This window comes from Mustela putorius, unplaced genomic scaffold, assembly GCF_011764305.1.
Source record: "Mustela putorius furo isolate JIRA1106 unplaced genomic scaffold, ASM1176430v1.1 tig00000275_pilon_pilon_pilon, whole genome shotgun sequence".
In the NCBI taxonomy this organism is placed as follows: Eukaryota; Metazoa; Chordata; class Mammalia; order Carnivora; family Mustelidae; genus Mustela; species Mustela putorius.
The window spans coordinates 34503092-34525094 of NW_025421341.1; the positions used below are offsets into that span (position 1 = coordinate 34503092).

The 22003-nt window shown below is 50.2% G+C and overlaps 1 protein-coding gene across 2 annotated transcripts in view; it reads left to right on the forward strand.

The window, feature by feature from the left end:
* Positions 1-10158: 10158 nt before the first annotated feature.
* Positions 10159-22003, forward strand: part of INPP5D (inositol polyphosphate-5-phosphatase D) — a 111319-nt gene continuing 99474 nt past the window's right edge. Inside the window, exon 1 of one of the 2 annotated variants that reach the window (XM_004773503.3) lies at positions 10159-10507. In XM_004773503.3, the coding sequence (XP_004773560.1) occupies positions 10374-10507 (134 nt within the window). In that variant the 5' untranslated portion in view covers positions 10159-10373. The remainder of the gene's footprint in view (positions 10508-22003) is intronic. The other variant, XM_045078913.1, reaches the window with a different exon arrangement.

Genomic DNA, 22003 nt, shown 5'->3' on the forward strand with positions numbered 1-22003 from the left:
TGTCTTGAAATGGCTTTCTTCTTTTATAATTTTTAAATACCTGAGCTCCTAGACCAATTGATTAAGTCATGTGTTCGTGCCTCATCAAATGTGCATGGTCAGAGGGCATGGGTTTGAAGCTGTCACCTGGATTCTGGCCTGGGAGACTGGGTGGTTGGTTGGGGGACAGTCGTCCCAATAGGTGACCACATGGAAGACAGGCTTTCAGCGTGAAACCGGAAAATTCTGGTGAGGTCGGGCTTAAGTATCCATAGGATAACCATATGGGCAGCAGGCATATGGAGGGGGCTCAAGAATGAGGTTGGGCTGGGAAGGCAGATTTGGAAGCCACAGTGGGGATAGTGCCTTGGGAGAGCATGGGATAGACAAATGAGAAGGCCAGGAACAAAAGTGGGGGTAGCAGCCATGTATGGGGGTGGGGGTGAGACAGGGTACGAGGGAGGAAAGCTGAGAACTTGGGAGAGCAGTCAGAATTCCAGAAAGGTGGCATGCCTCAGCGAGAATGCTGGAAGGGAGTCCTGACAGGGAAGTTTGAGTGGGAAGTGGTGACGTTGTCAGAGTGAGGACATTTTGTTCAAAAGACCATCCATAGAGGCAAAGAGATAGGGCAGTGCCCAGCCAAGAAGGACGTGGGTGGGGGCCCGGTTCTCAGGTTTGGCTGCCTGCTGGACTAGCTAGGGGGTGTCCGGACCCTCTGGAAAGATTTCCTTAAAAAAAAAAAAAAAAAAAAAGATTATTTATTTGGAGAGAGCACAAGCAGGGGAGGGGCAGAGAGAGAATCTCAAACAGTTTCCACGCTGAGTGGAGTGGACGCGGGGCTCAGTCTCAGGACCCTGAACTCATGACCTGAGCTGGAATCAAGAGTTGAAGCCTTAACCGACTGAGCCACCCAGACGTCCAGAGAGATTTCCTTTTCGTTGGCCTGATGTGGGGCCTTCCGCAGGCACAGCCAAGGCTGGGAAACCTTGGCAGGAAAGGTAGGTGTTGATTTTATTTTTAAGATGGAAAAATCTTAAGCTTCCTTGTGGAGTGAGGGGGAGGAGAGGGAGAAAATCCAGGTGGGTTGGGGTGGTTTCAGGAGCCATCCCAGCGAGTTGATTTGGGAACCCCGAAGAACAGAGGGGATAGAGGCCGACATAGATGCATTTGAGCGTGACCTAGGAGGCCCGTCTACTATTAGTGGGCAGAAGAGGGAGGGGTTTATTTTTTGATGGCTTCTGGCTTCTGGGTGAACTGCTTTGAGGATTTGGGGGAGGTGAAGAAGGCCCCACAGAGCCAGTGCAGCCGGTGCGGTGAGGTAGAGGGCGTGTCTACAAGAGCCTGGCTGCCCTGCAGGTTGGGAGCAGTAGGGCTGCCTAGCCTCCACGCTGCTTCCGACTGAAGGAAGGGAGGGAGATGGTGGTCCAAGGGACAGAGCAAGATCCAGAGGTCAAGATTCGGGGTGTGCACATTCCGAGAGGGGCCACTCCAGTGAGCAGATGTGGGAGTAGATGCCCCTCCAGATGTGGAGAAAGGAGCGCTCCCGCCAAGGGAAGAAGAAGGGCGGCAGGCTCATCCGGTGACCTGTACTCTGCAAGTACAGGATCTGGGGCTTTGTCCTAGGGGCAGCCAAGAGCCATTTGAAGATTTTCCGTAGGGAAGTGGCAAAGCCAAAAACCAAACCAAGGCTTTAAGAAGATGAGCCTGGACGTTCTTTGCAGTCTAGATCGCAAACCAGAGCTTGAAATCGCGGATTTGGGAGATCAACCAGGTCACCACTGCAAGGAGAAAGAGACCTCCTGGTGGGAAGGGACTTGCAGGGTGACAGCTTTAGCAAGCAGCAGAGGGCCCTGCACGGCATCCCAGTGGTCATACACCGTCCTTGATTTTACAACAGGAAACACGGAGGGTCAGGTAAGAACCATCCTCTGTTCCACCAGCAACTGGGTCGAATTCTGAAACTCTTGTGGGCAGGGCACCAGTACCCATGCCTGGAACCCACCTACTCCTTCATCTGTGCTATTCCCAACAATGGGGGCCCAAGACGCTTCCAGAAAGAAGCAGGGGAGCAATCCAGAGAACGGGGCAGAGACTCTGGCCTGAGCATGTCAGAGTCCAGCGCAGAATTCTGCTCTCATCTAACTCAAAGTGTGTTGCATGCTCAGGGGTTCTGGGGTCAAGGGGAGATGAGCCACAGTCTCAGATCTGCCTCTAACTTGAAGATGAATTCTTTCTTGAACATCTCTCATTCTCGATCTCTCTGCCAGTAAGATGGAGATAGTAATAAGACGCCCATGGGGCCTTGTGAGGATTGAATGAAGCAATTCATGCCAATAGGTTAGCCAGTATCTCACACAGACCAACTGAAAGGTGGATGTGAGCTTCTGCTATGACTCGGCAATATTTAGCATGGACTGCTATGGACCTCACTGCTTCCCCTCCAGGGTCACCTGTTGAAGCCCTAACCCCTGGTGACTGTATTTGGAGATAGGTTTTTTAGGAGGTAATTAAGGTTAAGTGAGTTCCTAAGGATGGGGTCCTAATCCTCTAGGGTTGATAGCCTTATAAGAGGAGGAAGAGGGAGAAAAAGCTCTCCCCCACCATCTGCCTTCTGTGCTGCCTACAGGTAAGAAGAAGAACCACAAAGGAGGCAGCAAAAAGGCAACCATCGGCAAGCCAGGGAGAAGGTCCTCGGTAGAACTGGACACCCTGACCCCCTGATCTTGGGCTTCCAGCCTGCAGAGCTGTGAGAAAATGTCTATCGTCGAAGCCCCTGAGTCTGTGCTATTTTGTTGTGGCAGCTGAGTGACCCAGGGGGCCAGATGCTGCATCCCAGACGGTGCAGGGAGGTGATGCTCAAATGAGGGGATAGGAGAGGGGCTGGTTGTGATGGGAAAACACTCTGAGCAAAGAGCAGGCAAAACTGTGCCTCCCAAGGGGGGCCAACGCCAAGAGGAGGGATGACACTGGGCAGAAGGTCAGAAAAAGACCGTGCTTCAGCATCCTGGAGGCTGGCTCAGTCCCGTAGAGAGGGGAGGCCACGGGGGAGGACAATGTCGGGGTGGGTGGCATTTCAGAGGTGACCTTCACGCAGCCTGGGGAGCCCATTGGCTAGCAGGGATGCAGTCAGCAAAACTCACAGCTTCCCCCGCACCCAGGGATGGCCACACAGGAGGAAGTCCACAAGAGGACAGGGGGGCAGAAGATCCTGATGGGGTTGCAGCTGGAACCAAACAGCGTGGTTTTGCTGTTTGTTCTGGAGTGTTCGTTAAGAGAACTGAGGGCTGTGGAAGCAAAGAGGAAGAGGAACAGAGCTCGAGGCTGGGAAGGAATTGACGTGTAATTGCTGCAGAGAGCTGGTGGCTGTTGGCAGAAAATGCACTTAGGAAATGAAAGCAGTAACAGGCCCAGCCAAGGGAGGGTTGGGAAGTGCGCGGGGTCAGCGCAGAGGCTGGAGGTGGCCCAGCGGCGGCACTGGCCTCCCCAGCACGTGTCAGTGGCAGCCGAGTGGCCTCAGCAGGCTGACCGGGGCTGGCCCATGTCTTGACGCAGAGCCCCAGAGTTGCTGGCTCCAGAGTCTGGCAGGTCTGTCTCTGGGGGCAAAGAACCAGAAAGGGGTGTTTGCCACGGCCACGCGGTTACCTGAACGAGATCACTGGGGTACTTTGCTTGGTGCCACAAAGATGCAAAGCCGCGGGGGCCTCCAAGGCCGTGGGTCAGCCCTTCACATGTTCATGTTCATTGCAGGAAACACACCCAGGCAGCTTTCTGGGAAAGGCAGCATACGAGTTTCTAAAAATTCCGATTGTATTGTAAATGCAAAGGGACAGTTCATTTTTAAATGAATCCTGTAATGAAAATCAAGAAGACTTCTGAAACACAAGTCATCAAGGACTGTTGTTAAAAAGCGATTTCCTAAGTAGGATCCATGTCACTTTCTTAAATGGGACATCAGAATTGCCCCTCTGGGCTGGAGGAAATATAAAGACCCAATTCCCAGGCACTGTAGGTATGTCAATTGGTGCGACCTCTTTAGAAGACAATATGGCATCATGAACCCAAACAAAAAATGTGCACATCCTTTGGACCCTAGTCACCCTTCTAGGGACCTGTCTGGCAGATACCCTGACTCTGCTTTGTAGGAGCAAATGTTGGAAACAATCTCAGGGTCCACTAGTAGGAGATTGGTACAATGCATGATACTTTAATGGGGTGTAATAGTTCTGGCTTTTAAAAGAATGCGGTAGATACAAAAAAGCTCCATGAGATGCTCAGAAATACTATGAAGTGAAAAAAGTAAGCTGCACAACAGGGTTTTTTTTTTTTTTTTTTTTAAAAACAAGGCCTTGCAAAATTATGCTTGCACAAGCATAGATAGTGTTGCAAGAATATGAAGCTGCTGGCCATGGGGCCTTGGGGCTGGGGGTCTGGGCTGGTAGGATCACTTACTTTCCTGTGAATTTTTACTATGGGCGTGTATTTTTTTTTTTTTTTTACTTAAAAAGAAAGGATTAAAGAAAAAAATAGTCTGTCTCTTCCTTATGAATCCGGAGGGCTGTGTGTTGGAGGAGGTTATCTCCTGGGAGGCCACGAGCTTGCCACAAAAAGCCAAGCCTTCCCGAAGGATTTCACCCATGCCTTCTGAAGCCCCAGTTGTCTTATTATTTATTTAATTTTTATTACAGAAAAATAGTATGTGGTCGCAAAGGAAATCTGGGAAAGTGGAAGGAGGAAAAAGATTGCTACCTAATTCACTAGCCTTCGTATGCGGTGATTTCCCAAGATAACATTTTTTGTTTTTGTTTTTCTGTTTTTTGTTTTTTCTGTAGTTGGATTCATACTGTAGCTTCAAATTGGTTTCATGGTGTTTTTATTTTGAATATGTTCCTGTGTCCTTAACAATCTTGGCGAAAGACACAAGTTATTTTTGTGGATGTGATTTTCTCCCTTACCCACTTTTTCCCCAAATCAAGCCCCATTCTCCCGGTGGCAGTTCAGGGCTATTTGATTTCCTGGCAAGGGGAGGACTGCAGCTGCCAGGCCTTTGGTATCTGAAGGAAATCCTTGAGCACAATTATGGACTCGGTCAGCCCTGGTTGGGGGGCAGGTAGGGGAAGCCTTGGGAAATCGTCCCCAGCCCTGATGGCCTTGTTACTATGGGAACAGGAGAGGCGGGGCTCTAGGAAATCCACAGGCTGTGCAGGGTCACCCAGAAACTCATGGCCGGAGGCAAGAGTTGGAGGCTCCCCCTGGTGGTGGGGAGTCACAGGCTCTGAATCTGACCCATTTTAGGTTATTTTTAGTTGTAGATGAAGAGCATTTTTATAGAATCCTGGCCTCTTTGAGACCAGGGTTGTTAAACCAATGGCCGGGGTCACTGGCAGTGGCTGCTGGCTGGAGTCCCACCCAGATTCTGTCGTCCAGGCATCAGTCAGGAGGGCCACCATGGCCCTCCTCATCCTCTTCATCCCAGAGCCCCCATGTTACACCAGACACTTAGGAACCTCACAGACACTCTTCAGCAGAGATATTACTACCCCCTTCCCAGAGACAGAAACGAGGATTGGATGCTGGATCTTGGGTCCCAGCTGGGGTTCGGATCGGGTCTCGCTCCCCTGTGTGTGAGCTCCAGCTCTGAAACCAGGGATTGCAGGGGAAAGAGTGTGTGCGTGCTGTGAACAGGGACCCTGCCTTCCCACCCTTCGTGGCACGCCGGGCTCCGGGAAGCTTCGCCCAGGGTGAGAAACCCGGCCCAGCACTCAGGACTGCTGAGTCGAATTTGTGTCTGCAGGAGTCTGGAGAGAGGATCTAGAAAGGCAACCTGAAGCTGCCACAGCAGGAGGGAAGCCGAGACTCATTGTGAGAAGGCAGGCAGGTGCAGCCAGGCATCCTGACTGCCCTTGAAAATTATGGGGGTGAGGCTGGGAGAGAGAGGGCTGAAGCAGGAGGGACTGGACCCTTCCTTCCTGGTGGAGGGTCAGAGGTATGATGATCCTCGATATGTATGGAGGTGTTCCCGATCTCGGGAGATCTCCACTGGGTGGGCTACTTACACTCTGGTCAGAGAGTGAGCCCCTTCCCCCCTCTCAGTAACGTTATTGAGATCCTTGACCTTTGATTTGGGAGGGGTCAATGCGGGCAGGGTAAATTCTCAGGACAGAGGAGATGGGGGAGCAACCCACCTGCCCTGGGCCCCTGACATTGAAAGCAGTGCTCCTCGATGACAGGAAGCTCAGGTCCCCTGGTCCTAGCCCGGACCTCTGTGAGTGGGCACTCCCTCCCCTTCTTCAGCCCAAGATGCTTTTTTATCAGGTTGGGGGGGGGGGACATTCACTTCTGATGACACCAGCTAGTGAGCAGATTTCAAACACTTCCTTCTGTGTTAGTAAGGGTTCTCCAGAGCTACAGTGCTGACAGGATGTGTGTACGTGAGTGTGTACATAAATGAGACAGATTTATTTTGTAAGGAATTGTCTTGTATGATTATGGAAACTGGTAAGTCCAGAATCTGCAGGGTGGACGGCAGGCTGGAGACCCAGGGAGGAGTTGAGGCTGCAGTTCAAGCCAAAGGCAGTCTGTTGACAGAATTCCCTCCTCTTGGGGCACCTCGGTCTTTTCTAGTAAGTCCTTCAGCTGATTATATGAGGCTCACTGGCAATATGGAGAGTAATCTGCTTTACTCAGAGTTTACTGACTTAAATTTTATCTTTTTTAAGATTTTTATTTATTTATTTGAGAGAGAGAGAGCACAAGCAGGGGGAGCAAGAGAGGGAGAAGCAAGCCTCTCTCTGAACAAGGAGCCCAATGCAGGGCTCTTATCAGGACCCTGAGAGCATGACCGGTGCTTAACTGACTAAGCCACCCAGGCACCCCCAGAGTTATTGATTTAAATACTAATCTCAGGGAGTGGAGGGATGGGTGAGCCTGGTGATGGGTATTAAGGAGGGCACATATTACAATGAACACTGGGTATTACACACAAACAATGAATCATGGAGCACTATATCAAAAACGAATGAAGTACTGGATGGTGACTAGTGTAACATAAAAAAATATAAAACATAAAAATAAGTAAATACTCATCTCATCTAAAAATATCTCCACAGAGACAACTAGAATAATGTTTGGCCAAATATCTATGTACTGTGGCCTCACCAATTTGCACCGAAAATGGACTATCACAACTCCCTTTGCCTTTGGCGACTCTATGCATAAACGCTTGCTCTCCCTTGTTCTCCAGCAGGAGTCAGTGGGTGACACCTTCTACTGGCCCAGGCTGGGGGGTTGTGGGGAGCCCTGGGATCCAGCAAAGGGCTTCTGTGAACACAAGACAATAAAAAATGGGATCTGGACAGGAAGCAAGAGCCTGGACATCACAGACTCTTCCCATGCCCTGACTGGATACGAAAGGTATAAAAAAATCACCACTTCTCTAGCCATTATTCTCAATCTTCATTGATAAATCACTATACCCCACATGAGTCCACAATTTTATAACACAAATTTTTAATACATTGTGTATAAAGACATGGTCCCTGCAAAAAATATTTACCCAGGCCCCACCCACCCACCATAAGGGCAGTCCTGATCCAAATGTTGCCGTTTTCCAAGCCTCCCCCGCCAGGGGGCTCAGTCAGTTAAACATCCCCACTCTTGATTTCCACTTGCGTCTTGATCTCAGGGTTGTGAGATGGAGCCCCTTGGAGGGCTCTGTGCCCAGTGTGGAGTCTACCTAGGACTCTCCCTCCCTTTCCTTCTGCCCCATGTGTTCTCTCTCTTAAATAAATAAAATCTTTTTTAAAAAGTATTGCAGTTTTTTGGGGCACCTGGGTGGCTCAGTGGGTTAAGCTGCTGCCTTCGGCTCAGGTCATGATCTCAGGGTCCTGGGATGGAGTCCCGCATCGGGCTCTCTGCTCAGCAGGGAGCCTGCTTCCCTCTCTCTCTCTCTCTGCCTGCCTCTCTGCCTACTTGTGATCTCTGTCTGTCAAATAAATAAATTAAAAATCTTTTAAAAAAAGGGCGCCTGGGTGGCTCAGTGGGTTAAGCCGCTGCCTTCAGCTCAGGTCATGATCTCAGGGTCCTGGGATGGAGTCCCGCATCGGGCTCTCTGCTCAGCAGGGAGCCTGTTTCCTCCTCTCTCTCTCTCTCTGCCTGCCTCTCTGCCTACTTGTGATCTCTCTCTGTCAAATAAATAAATAAAATCTTAAAAAAAAAATCTTAAAAAAAAAAGTATTGCAGTTTTTCAAACATGGGGAGCAGAAGGATGGGGGACCAGGAAGCGGACCATGTCAGATGGCTCAGGCAACTGCATTGGGTGGAAATAGAGATGGGATGGGCCCTAAAAATTAGGGAAACATATGTGTCATGTATGTGTCATGTGTGTCCAAGGGAAATCACAGTGGAGTCGAAGGACAAGGGCAGTCCCAGTGGTCACCCAGTTCTGCTGAGAGGCAGGACTTGGTGGGGCTAGAGGCCTGAGAGAGGGAAGGCGGGAAGCTGGAGAGTATGGCAAGAAGATAGTTATAAATGGAAGAGTCAGTTTTCCATTTGTGATGGATGAATTGTCGAAGTCCTGAGGGGCCAGGATTGCAGATGGGTCCTCCTGATGGGCCCTAGAGAGACTAGGGGGCTTCGAGACTGAGACCAATGAGGAGGCTGGCGGAGGTTAGCAGGGAGGCAAGACCAGTGCTAAGTGGGTGATAAGAGGATCCATCTGCTGGCTTCTGGAAGGCCAGAGAGTGGAGGCTAGCCCTTGTCCTCATCATTTCCCCATGAGTATCTTAGAACCTGCCCAGAGGACCCTCGCTTCCTACACTTCCTATGTTCTGAGGATTTGGGAGTTGAGTCACTGGCCCAGTGGAAGGAGCGGGGGGAGGGGCAGTGGTTAGGGGAGAGGAAGCTCAGAGTGACTTGGGGAGGTGGGAGAGAGGACTGGGGAGGTTACTGGGCTGGAGTTTCCAGAAGGAACTTCACCTGGAGCCCAGGGGCCACACTCTGGGCCTCAGAATCAGAGTGTGGTTGTTCAGAAACACTTGCTATGCGGGAGTATGTCCATGAAGAGGAGGTGCTGGGGGCACCACAGCGCAGGTGAGCTCCCTTAGGAGCTACTTTCCTCAAGGTGGAAAAGAGGAAACGGGCCGACAGAGAGAAGTCTGGCAGCTCCTGCAGCTCAAATGCGGATGTAGAGCTATGGGTTTCGGATGGAGGCTCCCTGAGCTCCCGCCTGTGGAGGGAGGTCTCCTGTCAGGTCTTGGTTGGGCAGGGGTTGTTGGGGCAAGGTCTGGGGGTGGGATTGAGGGGCAGCACACCTTGTGCAATAGGTCACAGTGACCCTTCACCCTGGTTGGCTTGACCCAAGAACTGAGTGCACCCCAGGCCTGGGTGTCCGCTTTGGAGCCCCCAGAACGCGCTGATCTAGGGTGGTGGCCCCTGGGAGTCAGCTCTCCTTTGAGCCACCGGCACGTGCAGTCACGCCCAGACTGGGAAGAGCCACAGCCTTGCCGGCCACGCCCACTCCGCTGAGGTAAGGGACACTGGAAGACCCATTGCTTCTCCTTGGCCAGGTGGCCAGCCCGGAGCGAAGTGTGATTTCCCCAGCATCTTGGAAAGACCCAGAGGTGAAAACCCAGCCTGTGTTCGCCCGGTGCTATGTCCATGTTTCGGGCCCTCTACACCCTTCTTGTGTCACTAAGCAGGGCGGCCCTGGAGAGCAGGGCTCCTTCACACCCACAGGCCCCTGGGTTAAGGTTGTCACAGAGCTGTCACCCGGGCCCTTGGAGCCCTTCGGTGGTGTCATCCAAGGTCCTCCCAGCACCCAGGGCTGCACAGTGCCCTGAGTCTCTCACGTGGGGCTGGGGCTCACCTGTGCCCCCACCCTTCAGTTTTGCCAGGTTCCGGGTGCGCAGGCCGGGGTGGGAGAAGCAGCTCTGGGGCAGTGTAGGCCCGAAGGCGGAGGGATCTAGCCCGGGCGTGGCCCTCCCACGTGAACAGCAGGCCAGGCCGCTGGTGGCCACTGCTTTGGCCGGTCCACACCTGGTAGACCACCCTTCTCCAGAAGCCAGCCGTGGACCTCTCCACCCCAGAGCAGCTGCCCCCCCACCCACCCAGGCCTCGGTGGGGAGGGGCGGCAGGCGGGTGGGCGGGGTGGGAAGGAGCAGGCGGCCTCCCCGGCTGGTCTCCGCAATGAGGAAGTTCTCCGCGGCCGCTGGCTTCCTTTCCCCCGCCGAGCTCCTGAAACAGGAAGTCCGTCAGGGAGCTGGTGGCAGCAGCGGGGCAGCCGAGAGGGGACAGACAGACGGCGGCTCCAGCTCCCAGTGCAGGGGCCTCGGCGACCCTCAGTGGCGCGTCGGTCCTGCGGTGGCCGCCGGCCCCGCCCCGGGAGGCCCGTGCCCGCCATGGTCCCCTGCTGGAACCACGGCAACATCACCCGCTCCAAGGCCGAGGAGCTGCTGTCCAGGACGGGCAAGGACGGGAGCTTCCTCGTGCGCGCCAGCGAGTCCATCTCCCGGGCCTACGCGCTGTGTGTGCTGTAAGTGCGCGGCGCCCGCCCTGGCCGGGGAGGGGAGGCCGGCTGGGGCCTCGCGCCCACGCGGGGACAAATTGTCTTCATGGCACGGGATGCGTGTACCTGTCTTGCCTGTTGCCCAGATTTGTTGGTGGGTCCAGCCAAGGCCCACTGTGGGCCCTGCGGGGCCTTGGAGCTCAGGTTTTTTGCCCCAGGAGCTCCCTAGGACCACCGGGGACCTGGTCACCCTTGCCCGCTATCCAGGGGCGGTGGTGCCAGGGGCTGGGCCGGGGGTCTCCAGGTTCTGGGAGGCAGGTGGAAGCTCAGGGATCCGAAGCGGGTGCATGTGTTGGAAAGCGGCTTGGTCAGCTCAGGTGTTGGTCTAAGTTGCCCAGCCTGGAAACCCTCGTGGAAGAACAGATGTGGCAAGAGAGAACCTTTCTGGAACCTAGGCTTTGGGTCCCTGGAGGAAGTTGTTGTTCGGGGAATCAGAATATGGGGTGGGTTCACTCCAGAAAGAGCTCTCAGTTCACCCCAAAGTTGCGTTCAGGGCCCTGAGAGCAGAGGAAGTCACCATCACTGACAGGGAGAGCCTCTTCTCTCCACACCCCAGCCCTGGGCTGTGTCCTCAGCCCTGGGCTGTGTCCCCAGCCAGTTTTTGCCTCTTGGCCATCATCAACTCTCCCCACACCCCCGCTTCACCCCACTTCCAGCTCTGGGATATTGCTGAAACCTCCAGTTGTCTTAACAACGGAGGAAACAGCCACTTGCTGAAGGTTCTTTTTTAAAACACCCTTGTTTGACCCATGTCTGAAAAAGGCCCTCACGCTTGCAGGCCTGTCATCTCACCACCCCTCAAGGCACTGTTGGGGGTAGGTTGTCCCCCTGCTCCTCTCAGGTAGCATCCATGGACTTGCAGAAAGTCAGAACAGGCAGGATGGGAAGTAAGTCACTGACCGCAGACCTGTTTTGAGCATTGAGTGTAAGCGTTTGTCTTGCTGTTACCCCATTTCATCCTCATGGCAGCCTGAACTGCAGGGCCCCTGTCAGTCCCCTTTACAGAAGAGGAAACTGAGGCTCTGATGGGCTCAGAGACTGATGACAGTCAAAGCCAGGGCCATCTGCCCCCAGAGGCTGCATGCACCCAGGTAACTGGACCCTTGCTGCCCTGCTCCTAACGCCGTCAGGCCAAGTGTGAACATAGGGTTCCAGGGGACAGCAAGAGAAGCCAGGGTGCTGACAAGGATGCAGCTGGCCAGTGGTGTCAAATGCTGACTGCACCAGAGGCTCATCTCCCAAGGCCAACTTCCCCTACCACCCCCCACTTTTGCACTCAGGGGAAGGGACCCAGGACTTCCCCGCAGGCACTGCCTCTGTGGGCACCTGCCAGTGGGGCCTTGGAAAGGATGTGAACACTCCACACTGACTCCACTGGGCCCCCATGGCTCTCTCTTGCCCTGTGGATGGCTCAAGCTAGTGGGTGTTAGCTGTGGGCTGAGCCTCCCACTGAGAGTTTCCAGGACCCTCCCGGCGGCCCTTTGGTCAGGGTGCTCTGGCAGGGTGCTCAGGTTGTGCACAGGTTACAGACACGGTCTCTGACTCCGCGTTGGCAAGCCAGAGCTAGGGCTGGGCATAGAGGCCCCTTGCGAACCTCTTGTCCCTCGGCCCCAGACTGCGAGTGAGTGGAAGGAGCTCTGAAAGGGGAGGCCTTTGGCTCCATTGCCCTGCTGGCTGGAGGCAGGCTGGGGTCCGGGCCTAGTTTTCTGTATTCCTTCCTCCCTCTGTCCTCCTCTCTGCCCATCTGCACTGAATTACTCTCAGAGTTGCAGCGAAGATACAGGGTCTGTTTCTTAGGGACGGTGCCCGTGGTGCCCACAGATGTCTTCTCTTCTCATAAGCTCCCATCCTCAAAGCCCTTTTAGGTACAGACCCCAGCGCTTGGATTCCTCCTAGTGCTAGGAACCCTGACAGGGTGAAAAGCAGCTGGGCTTTCCTCCATTTCCCAAGTGCTGTCTGTCTGGAAGTCAGCTAGGAGCGCAGGGATCCCGGGGAGCCAGGCCTGCAGAAGGAAGCCACCAGGAGCTTGCCCTCCCTCTCTAGAAACATCCAAGGGAAAATGCTTCCTGGCCAGGCATGCCAAGACCTCCTTCTGCCTGTGCCCAGTGGCTGGAGCCTCTCCCCCCTGCCCACCAGTGAGTGAGGGGACAGCAGGGAAGCTAAGCTGCTGTGTTGGGAGCACCAGGAACTGTGTACACCTTCTCCCTGGTGGCCTTGGTGCCCAGGAAAGAGAACAGGATTTGACTATTTAAATGAAATGAGGGAGGGGGGAGGGAGACACCGAAAGACAAGGCTGCAATTCAGGGCCGCCCACGTGACAAGAGCGCACCATCACCCCAGGCCTCGAAAACCCACATTTCCTCCCCAGAGGTCAGCCCTACCACCTGCCTCTGGGCAGGAAAGCTCAGCCCTTTCCTCCACAGCTCAGAGAGCCCTGCTGGAGGGAGATCCCAGAGGCCCTTCTTGGGCACAGAGAGCTAGAGGGGGAAGACCCCAGGCAGCTGGCCACGTGGTTTGAGTCTAGCTCTGTCATCTTGCGACAAGGGGCTTGAAAACATGAGGGACAGCCGGCTTGTCCAGATGGGGCTAGCGTCAGCCTCCCCTGACCCGACTCAAAGCTGCCACAGGGCACCTAGAGGGGGCGTCCGACCCATCTGGGATGGGGACATGAAGGGGTATCAAGCTCACGCCCTCCTCTCCTGCCAGGGTGGCCCCGTCTGCATGGGGTCAGTGTTACCTTCAGGTGCTTATGCTGCAGAAAAGAGATATACCTTTGGGGATGCGGGGGTAGGGGTGTCCCTCCATGGAAGGGGCCTGGGGTCAGCAGGGTCAGCCTCCTCTTGCTCAGGCCGCACAGGCGGAACTAGAATGATGACCCAGTCTCGTTGGGACCACCACAAGCCCAGTTGGGTGGCCTTCCCACCACAGTGCACTAGAAAGGGTTGGTTTTCCTCCTGGGGGAAGAGCAGGCATGTACAGCCTTTTGGTCAGGAACCAGCACCCCGTCCAGGCAGCCGGGGCAGGGAAGTGGTCTTGGTTTCCTCACGACAACAACCCTCTGTCCCCCGAGGTGCCCAGGCACAGCCACAGTTGCCTTCCCAGGGACAGTGTACCAGGCAGCCTTGATGGAGGCCTCGTCAGCACAGCCCCTAGGATAAAGAAGCACTAGAAGGACACTGAGCCACCAAAAGTTCCCTCAGAGAAGGCATTCTTCTTGTTGGGACACCAGAATGTGATAGGGCCACTGAGGTAGAGTAAGTCTTAAGCCTTGTTCCCCTAAGAGAAGGGGGTTGCTCACCTCTTCTGTCTAAAAATAACCCAAAAGACTCCTGAAGGCTTACTGTGTGCCCGGCTGCCTATTCTAGGTTCTTTACCTGGATTAACTCACTGTCCCTGATGGCCTTTGGAGGAAGGACTCCCATCATCCCCACTTTACAGATGAGGAAGCTGAGACCCAGAGAGGTTAGGCGGCCTGTCATGTTTATAGGACTGATAACGGGCAGGGTCAGGACTTGAACTCAGGCCATTCTCAGGAGGGAGAAAAGGAGGGGAGCCAGCCAGCCTAGGTGTGCGTGGGGTCAGGGAGGCCTGGAAAGGAGAGGCACAGAGAAGGGTCGTGGGAGGGCATTGATGTCCAGGAGAGGTGTAAAGCCATATCCTGTGGTGAGAATGCATGGCATGACCCCCTTCCTCCAATCCCCTTCCAACATTTGAGTCAGGTTTGCACTGCTCATTGCTTATTTTTGTGCAATGCAAAGAACTATTGGTTTTCATACTTGGTGTTGACAGAAAGTGAGGACAAATGCTGGCCCAGACAGTTGCCAGCAGCCAGAGCTAAAGGATCACAGGCTCTTGAAATCCCCTTTACGTAACAGCTTGTCCAAGGGCTACTCTTTTCAGTCTTCTCTCCAGGTTGAAGGCAGGCAGGAGTGGTGTGCCTGTGAAGGCCTGTGTGTTGAATGGGTCACTGGCATCTTCTATTTGAAATGATTCAGAAGAGCCTGGTCCAGTCAAGTGTCTCCAGGTTTTCTGGGCCCATACCCAGCATTCTGGAACCAAAACAGGCTCTGGCTTTTGTGTGTTTTGCAAGCTGGCCTACCTGACAGGTTACATTCACATGAGCACAGACCCTGGTGCTTCTTCGTTGAGTGGTCCCCGCTCCTGAAGTGTGAGCCCAAGCATGGTGGAGAAATGGCACTGGTCCCCCTGACCAGGCCTTCTTGCTTGCCCCAGTGATAAAGTGAGGGAAAGCCCACCTTTCTTGCCCAAATCCCTGCCCTGAGACACTGTCCTAAGGGGGAGGCCCTCTGTGGTTGGCCATATCTGGTGTGAGTTCTATTCATGAGACACTAACCTCCCTGTCCCCACCCTGCATTGTCGCTGGTGACATGCCCAGTCCTTGGATTATAAATGGAATCATATATAATACGTGGCCACCTCTGTCCAGCTGTTTTCACCCAGCACAATGTGTTTAATTTCACCTGTGAGGCATCCTGAGTGTTCCTTTTTATGGCTAAATAATTGTTGTGTGGATAGACCACACTGTACATGTCCATGCATCAATTGATGGACATGTGGGTTGTTTCCATTTTGGGGGCTGTTGTGAACATTGCTGCTGTGAACATTCGTGTGCAAGTTTTTATGTGAACATAAAGACTATGTGTTTTCGGTGGTCTCGGGAGGAATTGCTGGGTCCTATGGTAATTCTAGCTTTTTGTGGGATTGTCACCCTGCTTTCACAGAAGCGGCTCTGTTTTCTGTCCCCGTCAGCTGTGTGTGAGGGTTCTGATGCTCCCACATCTTTACCCAGCTTTGTCGTTGTCTTTTTGGTAATAACCATCCCAGGGTGGGTGTGAAGTGGCCTCTTGTTGCGACTTTTGAGTTGTGTTTCCATATTGACCAATGATGTTGAGTTTCTTTTCACGTTGCTTGGCTATTTCTCTATCTTATTTGGAGAAATATGTATTCGGGTCCTCTGCCCTTTTAAAAAGATAGGGTTATCTGTCTATCTGTTGTTGTCATTGGATTATTGAGAGGGTAAAATGGGAGAGTGTGGGCAACGTGTGTGACCCAAGGCAAGGCACGTGATAAGCATCCACTGGCTATTATTTCGTACAAGTGATAGAGTGAGTAGTGACATCTCAGATGCAGGGGAGAATGGGCCGTCTGTGAAGAAAATTCCGCAGCAGAAGGAAAGAGGAGAGCTTGGGCCTGAGTGTCAGTTCAAGAACTTCCTGGAGGCCTGTAAGAGCCTCCAGGAGACAGTGAGCTGTCATGTGGGGCCTCCTTGGAGGAAGCGCTCGAAGAGATAAGGCAGGAAGAACAGTTGAATGGTGCATGAGTGTCCAGTGGCTGCTGGGGCCAGGGTTGAGTGCCCAGAAGCCTGAGGGAGAGAGGGGTATGGGGCACGGATGCCAGGAAGAAGCACCAGGTAGATTGAAGAGAAAGTCAAGAAGGAATGGTGGCCATCTTAAGAGTGATTAACTAGTTTCCATTTAGGAGGGAGATCCTGAGGGGACAGAAGTCCTAAGGCTCTGAAGAGGGAGCCCAGCTTGTAGATAAGGTGGAGATCAGTGCGGGTAGCTGCAGCAGGCCTTGTCCTGGAGGGAAGTGGGGAGAACAAGCCCACAGTTCTGGGGACCAGATCTTTCCTTTCTCCCATGCTCACGTCACACCCCCTTTGTCCATTAAGTAGAAAAACTTCATATTGGGGCACCTGGGTGACTCAATTGTTAAGATCTGCCTTCAGGGGCACCTGGGTGGCTCAGTGGGTTAAAGTCTCTGCCTTCGGCTCAGGTCATGATCCCAGGGTCCAGGGATCAAGCCCCGTATCAGGCTCTCTGCTCAGCAGGGAGCCTGCTTCCCTTTCTCTCTCTGCCTGCCTCTCTGCCTACTTGTGATCTCTGTCTGTCAAATAAATAAATAAATAAATCTTTCCCAAAAAACCAAAACAAACAAACAAAAAAAGATCTGCCTTTAGCTCAGGTCATGATCCCAGGGTCCTGGGATGGAGCCCCACATCTGCTCAGCAGGAGGCCTGCTTCTCCCTCTCCACTCCCCCTGCTTGTGTTCCCTCTCTCCCTGTGTCTCTCTCTGTCAAATAAACAAAAATCTTTAAAAAAATAAGATAAAAATGAAAATATATATATATATATATATATATATATATATATATATATATATAGTTTTAACAAGTACCAGCACCCAAACAATTTGGGTTCAGCTACTTTTTAAAAATAACCTCAGGTAGGGCTGGCTCCAAAATGGTCCGCTGCTCTAGCCTCCTCACTTACCAGCCAGGCACCTGGCTTCTGAAGAGGAAACCACTTGTGAGGCCATTGCTGGCATCAGAGGCCACGTAGAACTAGATCTGCTAATAAGCACTGCCGTGTCCCTTTCAAGTAACTTAAAAAAAAATACAGCATTAAGGGGGTGCCAGGGTGGCTCCAAAAGCCTCTGCTTTTGGTTCACGTCATGATCCCAGGGTCCTGGGATGAGCCCCACATCAGGTTCTCTGCTCTGCAGGGAGCCTGCTTCCTCCTCTCTCTGCCTGCCTCTCTGCCTACTTGTGATCTCTGTCAAATAAATAAATAAATCTTTAAAAAAAAATACACCATTAAATATAATATATGAAGGGCACAAAGTGTAAAGGAGGAAAATAATCACCCAATTGCCGAGAGACCAACATAAATACTGTTAATTCGTGGGTGTATATTCTCTCTCTGCATTCCTCTTTCTCCCAGAGAGAGATAAATCTCTGTACTATATATTTAGCTCTAACCGTGTCATTTTGGTTTGTGTTTTTTAGCAATGCTAACCTTTCCTGGTTAGTTAAAATTCTTTTCCCTAAATATCATATTTAACGGGTGCCAAAATTCTATTACATGATGTGCTGTAACTTCTGAAGCAAGTCTTGTATTGTCAGACATTTAAGTTACCAGCAGCATTTTGTTGTTACAAACATGATGGTGATGAGGGCTCAGTGCAGATGTGACATTTCTGGTTACAGATTCCCAGCGGTGGAATTACCGGATCAAAGAGCTGAAAAGTTTTTTAGTCTTTTGATACAGAAGGACAAATCACTTTCCAGAAATTTTGTTCGATTTTGTGTTATGGCCGGCTGTATGAGGGGTGCTCACCTCATTCCGGTCTCCTGGACTGAATATTTGCACTTAAAAACATCTGCACTTAAAAACGATCTGAGGGTTTTGAAGGGGCGGGGGGTTGGGAGGTTGGGGGAACCAGGTGGTGGGTATTAGAGAGGGCACAGATTGCATGGAGCACTGGGTGTGGTGCAAAAACAATGAATACTGTTACGCTGAAAAGAAATTTAAAAAAACATTATTAAGTTGCAAGGTGAAAGTGTTTCATTTCTGTTCCTTTTTCTTTGCATTTCTTGGTGGCAGTCCCAGGAAACTTGTTTGGTAGGACTGTTGACCTTCATAATTTGTCTTTGGAGAATGAGTTGTGCATTCTGTTTGCCATTTTTCTTATGAAGCTGTGGTTTTTCTGGTACCTGTTTGCATGAAGACCTTAGATCACTTTTTTTTTTAAGATTTTATTTATTTATTTGACAGAGAGAGAGACAACCAAAGAGGGAACACAAGCAGGGGGAGTGGGAGAGGGAGAAGCAGACTGAACAGGGAGCTGGACTTGGGGCTCCATCCCAGGACCCTGAGATCATGACCTGAGCCGAAGGCAGAAGCTTAACGAAGGAGCCACCCAGCTGTCCCTTAGATCACTTTTGTTGCAAATATTTGCACTGTGGTTTGCCTTTAAACTTTATGATTTCTTTGACATTCAGAGATTGTAAATTTTCATGAAGTCTATCAGTCTTTTTCCTTTGTGATTTTTTTTCTCCTTTGCTTTTCAATGTGAAGTGTCCATGCACGGCTATTTTGTTTTGTTTGTTTGTTTGTTTCTGTCCCCATTGGGAGGTGGGAGGGTTAGGACAGGGTCTGTGGAACTTGATAGACTCGGGCTAAGGATGATTGTGCCTGTCCAGCCTCCAGCAATTCTATGGGGTCTTGGTTTCCTCATCTGAAAAGCAGGGCTGAGAATGGCTACGTAGTAGTGGCGGCTGGTGGATTGAACAAATGTGTATATCCCATGCAAGGTATTTGGCAAAAACAGATGGAAGAATGATAGGCTTTTTTGGGATTTTATTTCTGGTTTTTGTTTTTCTTTTTGTTTTTACATTGAACACTTTAATCTCTCTGGAATTAAATCAGTGATTCAATGAATGGTGTAAGACAAAGGTATATGTGTATTTTTTTAGTAACCAATCATCTTTCTCAGAAACTTTGACTAAATGGATTTATGCCTTTTCTGAGTCTTCTTTTCCTGTATATTAAGTATTATATATATCTTTCTTGCCTGTTTACCCTTTTCCACGTATGTCTGGTTTTCTTATGCCAAATACATCACCGCAATTTTGTAAGTTATTTTATTTTAGGATTTTCTTATCTGTTGTTTTTGAGTGTTCTTCCAGGTGAACCAGCTAGGAATTTTGTCAAGTTGGAAAAAATACAGTTGGGACTTCAATTCCAATGGCAGGAAATCCATAATATAACTTGTGGAAAGGAACATTTTAGTATTAGTCATTTATTTATTTAATTATGTATCAGAGAGAGCACAAGCAGGGAGAGCGGCAGAGGGAGAAGCAGGCTCCCTGCTGAGCAAGGAGCCCAATTTGGGACTCCATCCCAGGACCCTGGGATCATGAGCTCAGCCAAAGGCAGACACTTAACTGACTGCGCCACCCAGACATCCCAGGAATATTTTAGTATTAGTCTTAATGATAAGTACACATTCCTTTCTTTAAAATCTTGTAGTTTTCTTTCTATAGATCCTTTCTATTTCTCATTAGGATTACGTCTGATTACTTTATAGTTTTGTTACTTTTGTAAATGAAACCTTTTCTTCTCCAGTTACCCTTTTATGGTAACTGATAACATACAGGGAATTTATAGGTTTTTATAAATTTAACTTTTATTCTGTCATTTTACTTACTCCTCATTATTTCAAACTGTTTTTCATTTGCTTCTCTTGGATTTTCTTGAGAGACCATCATGTTATATATAAATTGTGATCATTTTGTGGCCTACTTTCCAGGTACTTAGAACTCTGATTAAGGTTTCATAGTTTACTACATTGGCCAGTATTTCTAAAACATTGCAGTGGAGGATATTGGGAAGAGAAGAGATGTACCTCAGGAGGTTCTGTGAGAGTCAAACATGACACTGCCTGGGAAGGACTTGATATAATATCCACACGAAGTTAGCACTTGATAAAAGTGAATTTTCACTCTTTGTCGTGTCAAACAAGGACCCCTCTTTTCCTAGTTTTATAAAGTTTTGAATGACTAAGTATTTAATTTGATGGAATGCCTTTTTAATATCTATTAAGATGATTATGTTGTTTCCCTTATTTCATATACTGGCATAATAGCTTAAATTTATAAACTCCCTAACATTAACCTCTTTCGCAGAATTAAAATGAACTGTTCTGTTCTTGATTATATTAATATATTTGGTATTCTGAATTTTATTTAGAATTTTTGTATATATGCTCGTAGGTGATATTGATTTATATGATTTTGGTCAAGTTAAGGTGTAAGAGCCATGGGGGCGCCTGGGTGGCTCAGTGGGTTAAAGCCTCTGTCTTCGGCTCAGGTCATGATCGCAGGGTCCTGGGATGGAGCCCCATATCGGGCTCTCTGCTCAGCTCTGCCTTCCTCTTTGCCTACTTGTGATATCTGTCAAATAAATAAATAAAATCTTAAAAAAAAAAAAAGGTTTAAGAGCCATGGAAATGATAAAACATGGAGACATTTATGTGACATCATTATTATCTGATTTTTTTGAAATATTACAAAAAGTTTGGCAGAGGTGCTTTTCCTCAGAGCCACTTACAGAGACCATTTTTATTTATTTATTTTTACTTAATTTTTAAGCAATCTCCACACCCAACATGGGGCTCTAACTCACAACCCCAAGATCAAGAGTTGCATGGTCCACTGACTGAGCCAGCCAGGCATCCCCAGAGATAATTTTCAAATATTTGCTTCAGTTTCTTCTTTGGTGTTGATTGATTTTTGTTTTCTATCTCTTGTTTCACTTTCAGTAAGTTATCTTTATTTTTCAGAGAACAGTCCATTTGTTGAGCTTTTTGAGTTTTCTAACACACAGTTGTGCATAGTTTTCTGTAATTTTCAGATTTCTCTTTTGTTACTGTTCTTTCTTCTTTTTTTCTTTCTGATTTTGTTTCCTCTTTGTGTTCGCTGGGCTCCTAGCAGGGAAGAGATGGCTTAATGCAGAGGTTTGACAGGGAAGGCAGCACAGCCTGGAACTAGCAACCTGGGGAACCCATTCCTATACCTAAAGAGCCAGAGGACAGGCTGTCATCAGGCCTTCTGCTGGAGGTAGGGTGGGGTCAGGGGACCAAATGCCTCCCTCAGGTGTTCCTCTCACTTGCCTGTGCCAGACCTGCGTGAGGCAGCCCACACGGTCCATCTCCCAGACACAAGGCAGATGGAAAATGATGGACCCAGTCTAGATGGCGGGTAGGAAGAAGGTGAACATTTTTTTCTTTCCTTTATTCAATTTGCCCGAGGGTTGGCCACTTAATTTTCAGCTTTTCAAGTCATATGCTCTTAGATTCAGTACCTGTTTTGTTTTTTATTTTTATTTAAAAAATTATCTCTGTTTTCAGAAACCTCTACTTATGTTTGAGGACAGAGCTCTGTCTTCTCTATTTCTCTTGTTCCCTCCCTGTCTTTTCTTGCTGTACCGACTTTCTTGAGTTTTTCTTCTTTGTTAGCATTCTCCAGGACATGAGCTGCTGTTTATCGCCTCAGATGTGGTGTTTCATGCTGACTCGTGAACTCCTGGGTTTTCCCATCTGATTGCTTTTCCTCGTCTCACGCTGCTCAGACTTTACCATCGATCTTCCTGAGCCGGAGATGCAATGGTGGACTGAGTTCTCAAGTCAGATTTCACCAAAATGTCTTTTATTCTTTGTGTAGTGATTCTATGAAACATGGAAGGAACACCTTTGAGTCCTTAGGAAAATGATGCCCTTCTTTGGAGTGGTGCAATGTTTTCGTAAGTCTGGCGACTTTTCTTTTCTGACAAAGAACTGTTGGGAAAAGTTGGAACAGATTCTTTTGGAGAACAGAGTGGGTTTCTGCCCAAATCCTCTTCCTAGAGACATAAAAGACCAGCAGGGATGAGGGTGGGAGCCCCAATCTGAGATCCAGCTGATGGAGGTAAGTGATGAGGGGTGGTGTGGCTCACAGATAGGTGGGCTTCCTCCCAGGGGTCTCATACAAGGAACAATGTGCTGGACTCCCAGCTGCTGGGGCAAGGTACTCAACAGACCCCCAACAGCACTCTGGCTGCCTCCCCTCCACCTTTCACTTGGCCACCTGGCCTCCTCTCACCTTCTTTCTTCTGAACTAAT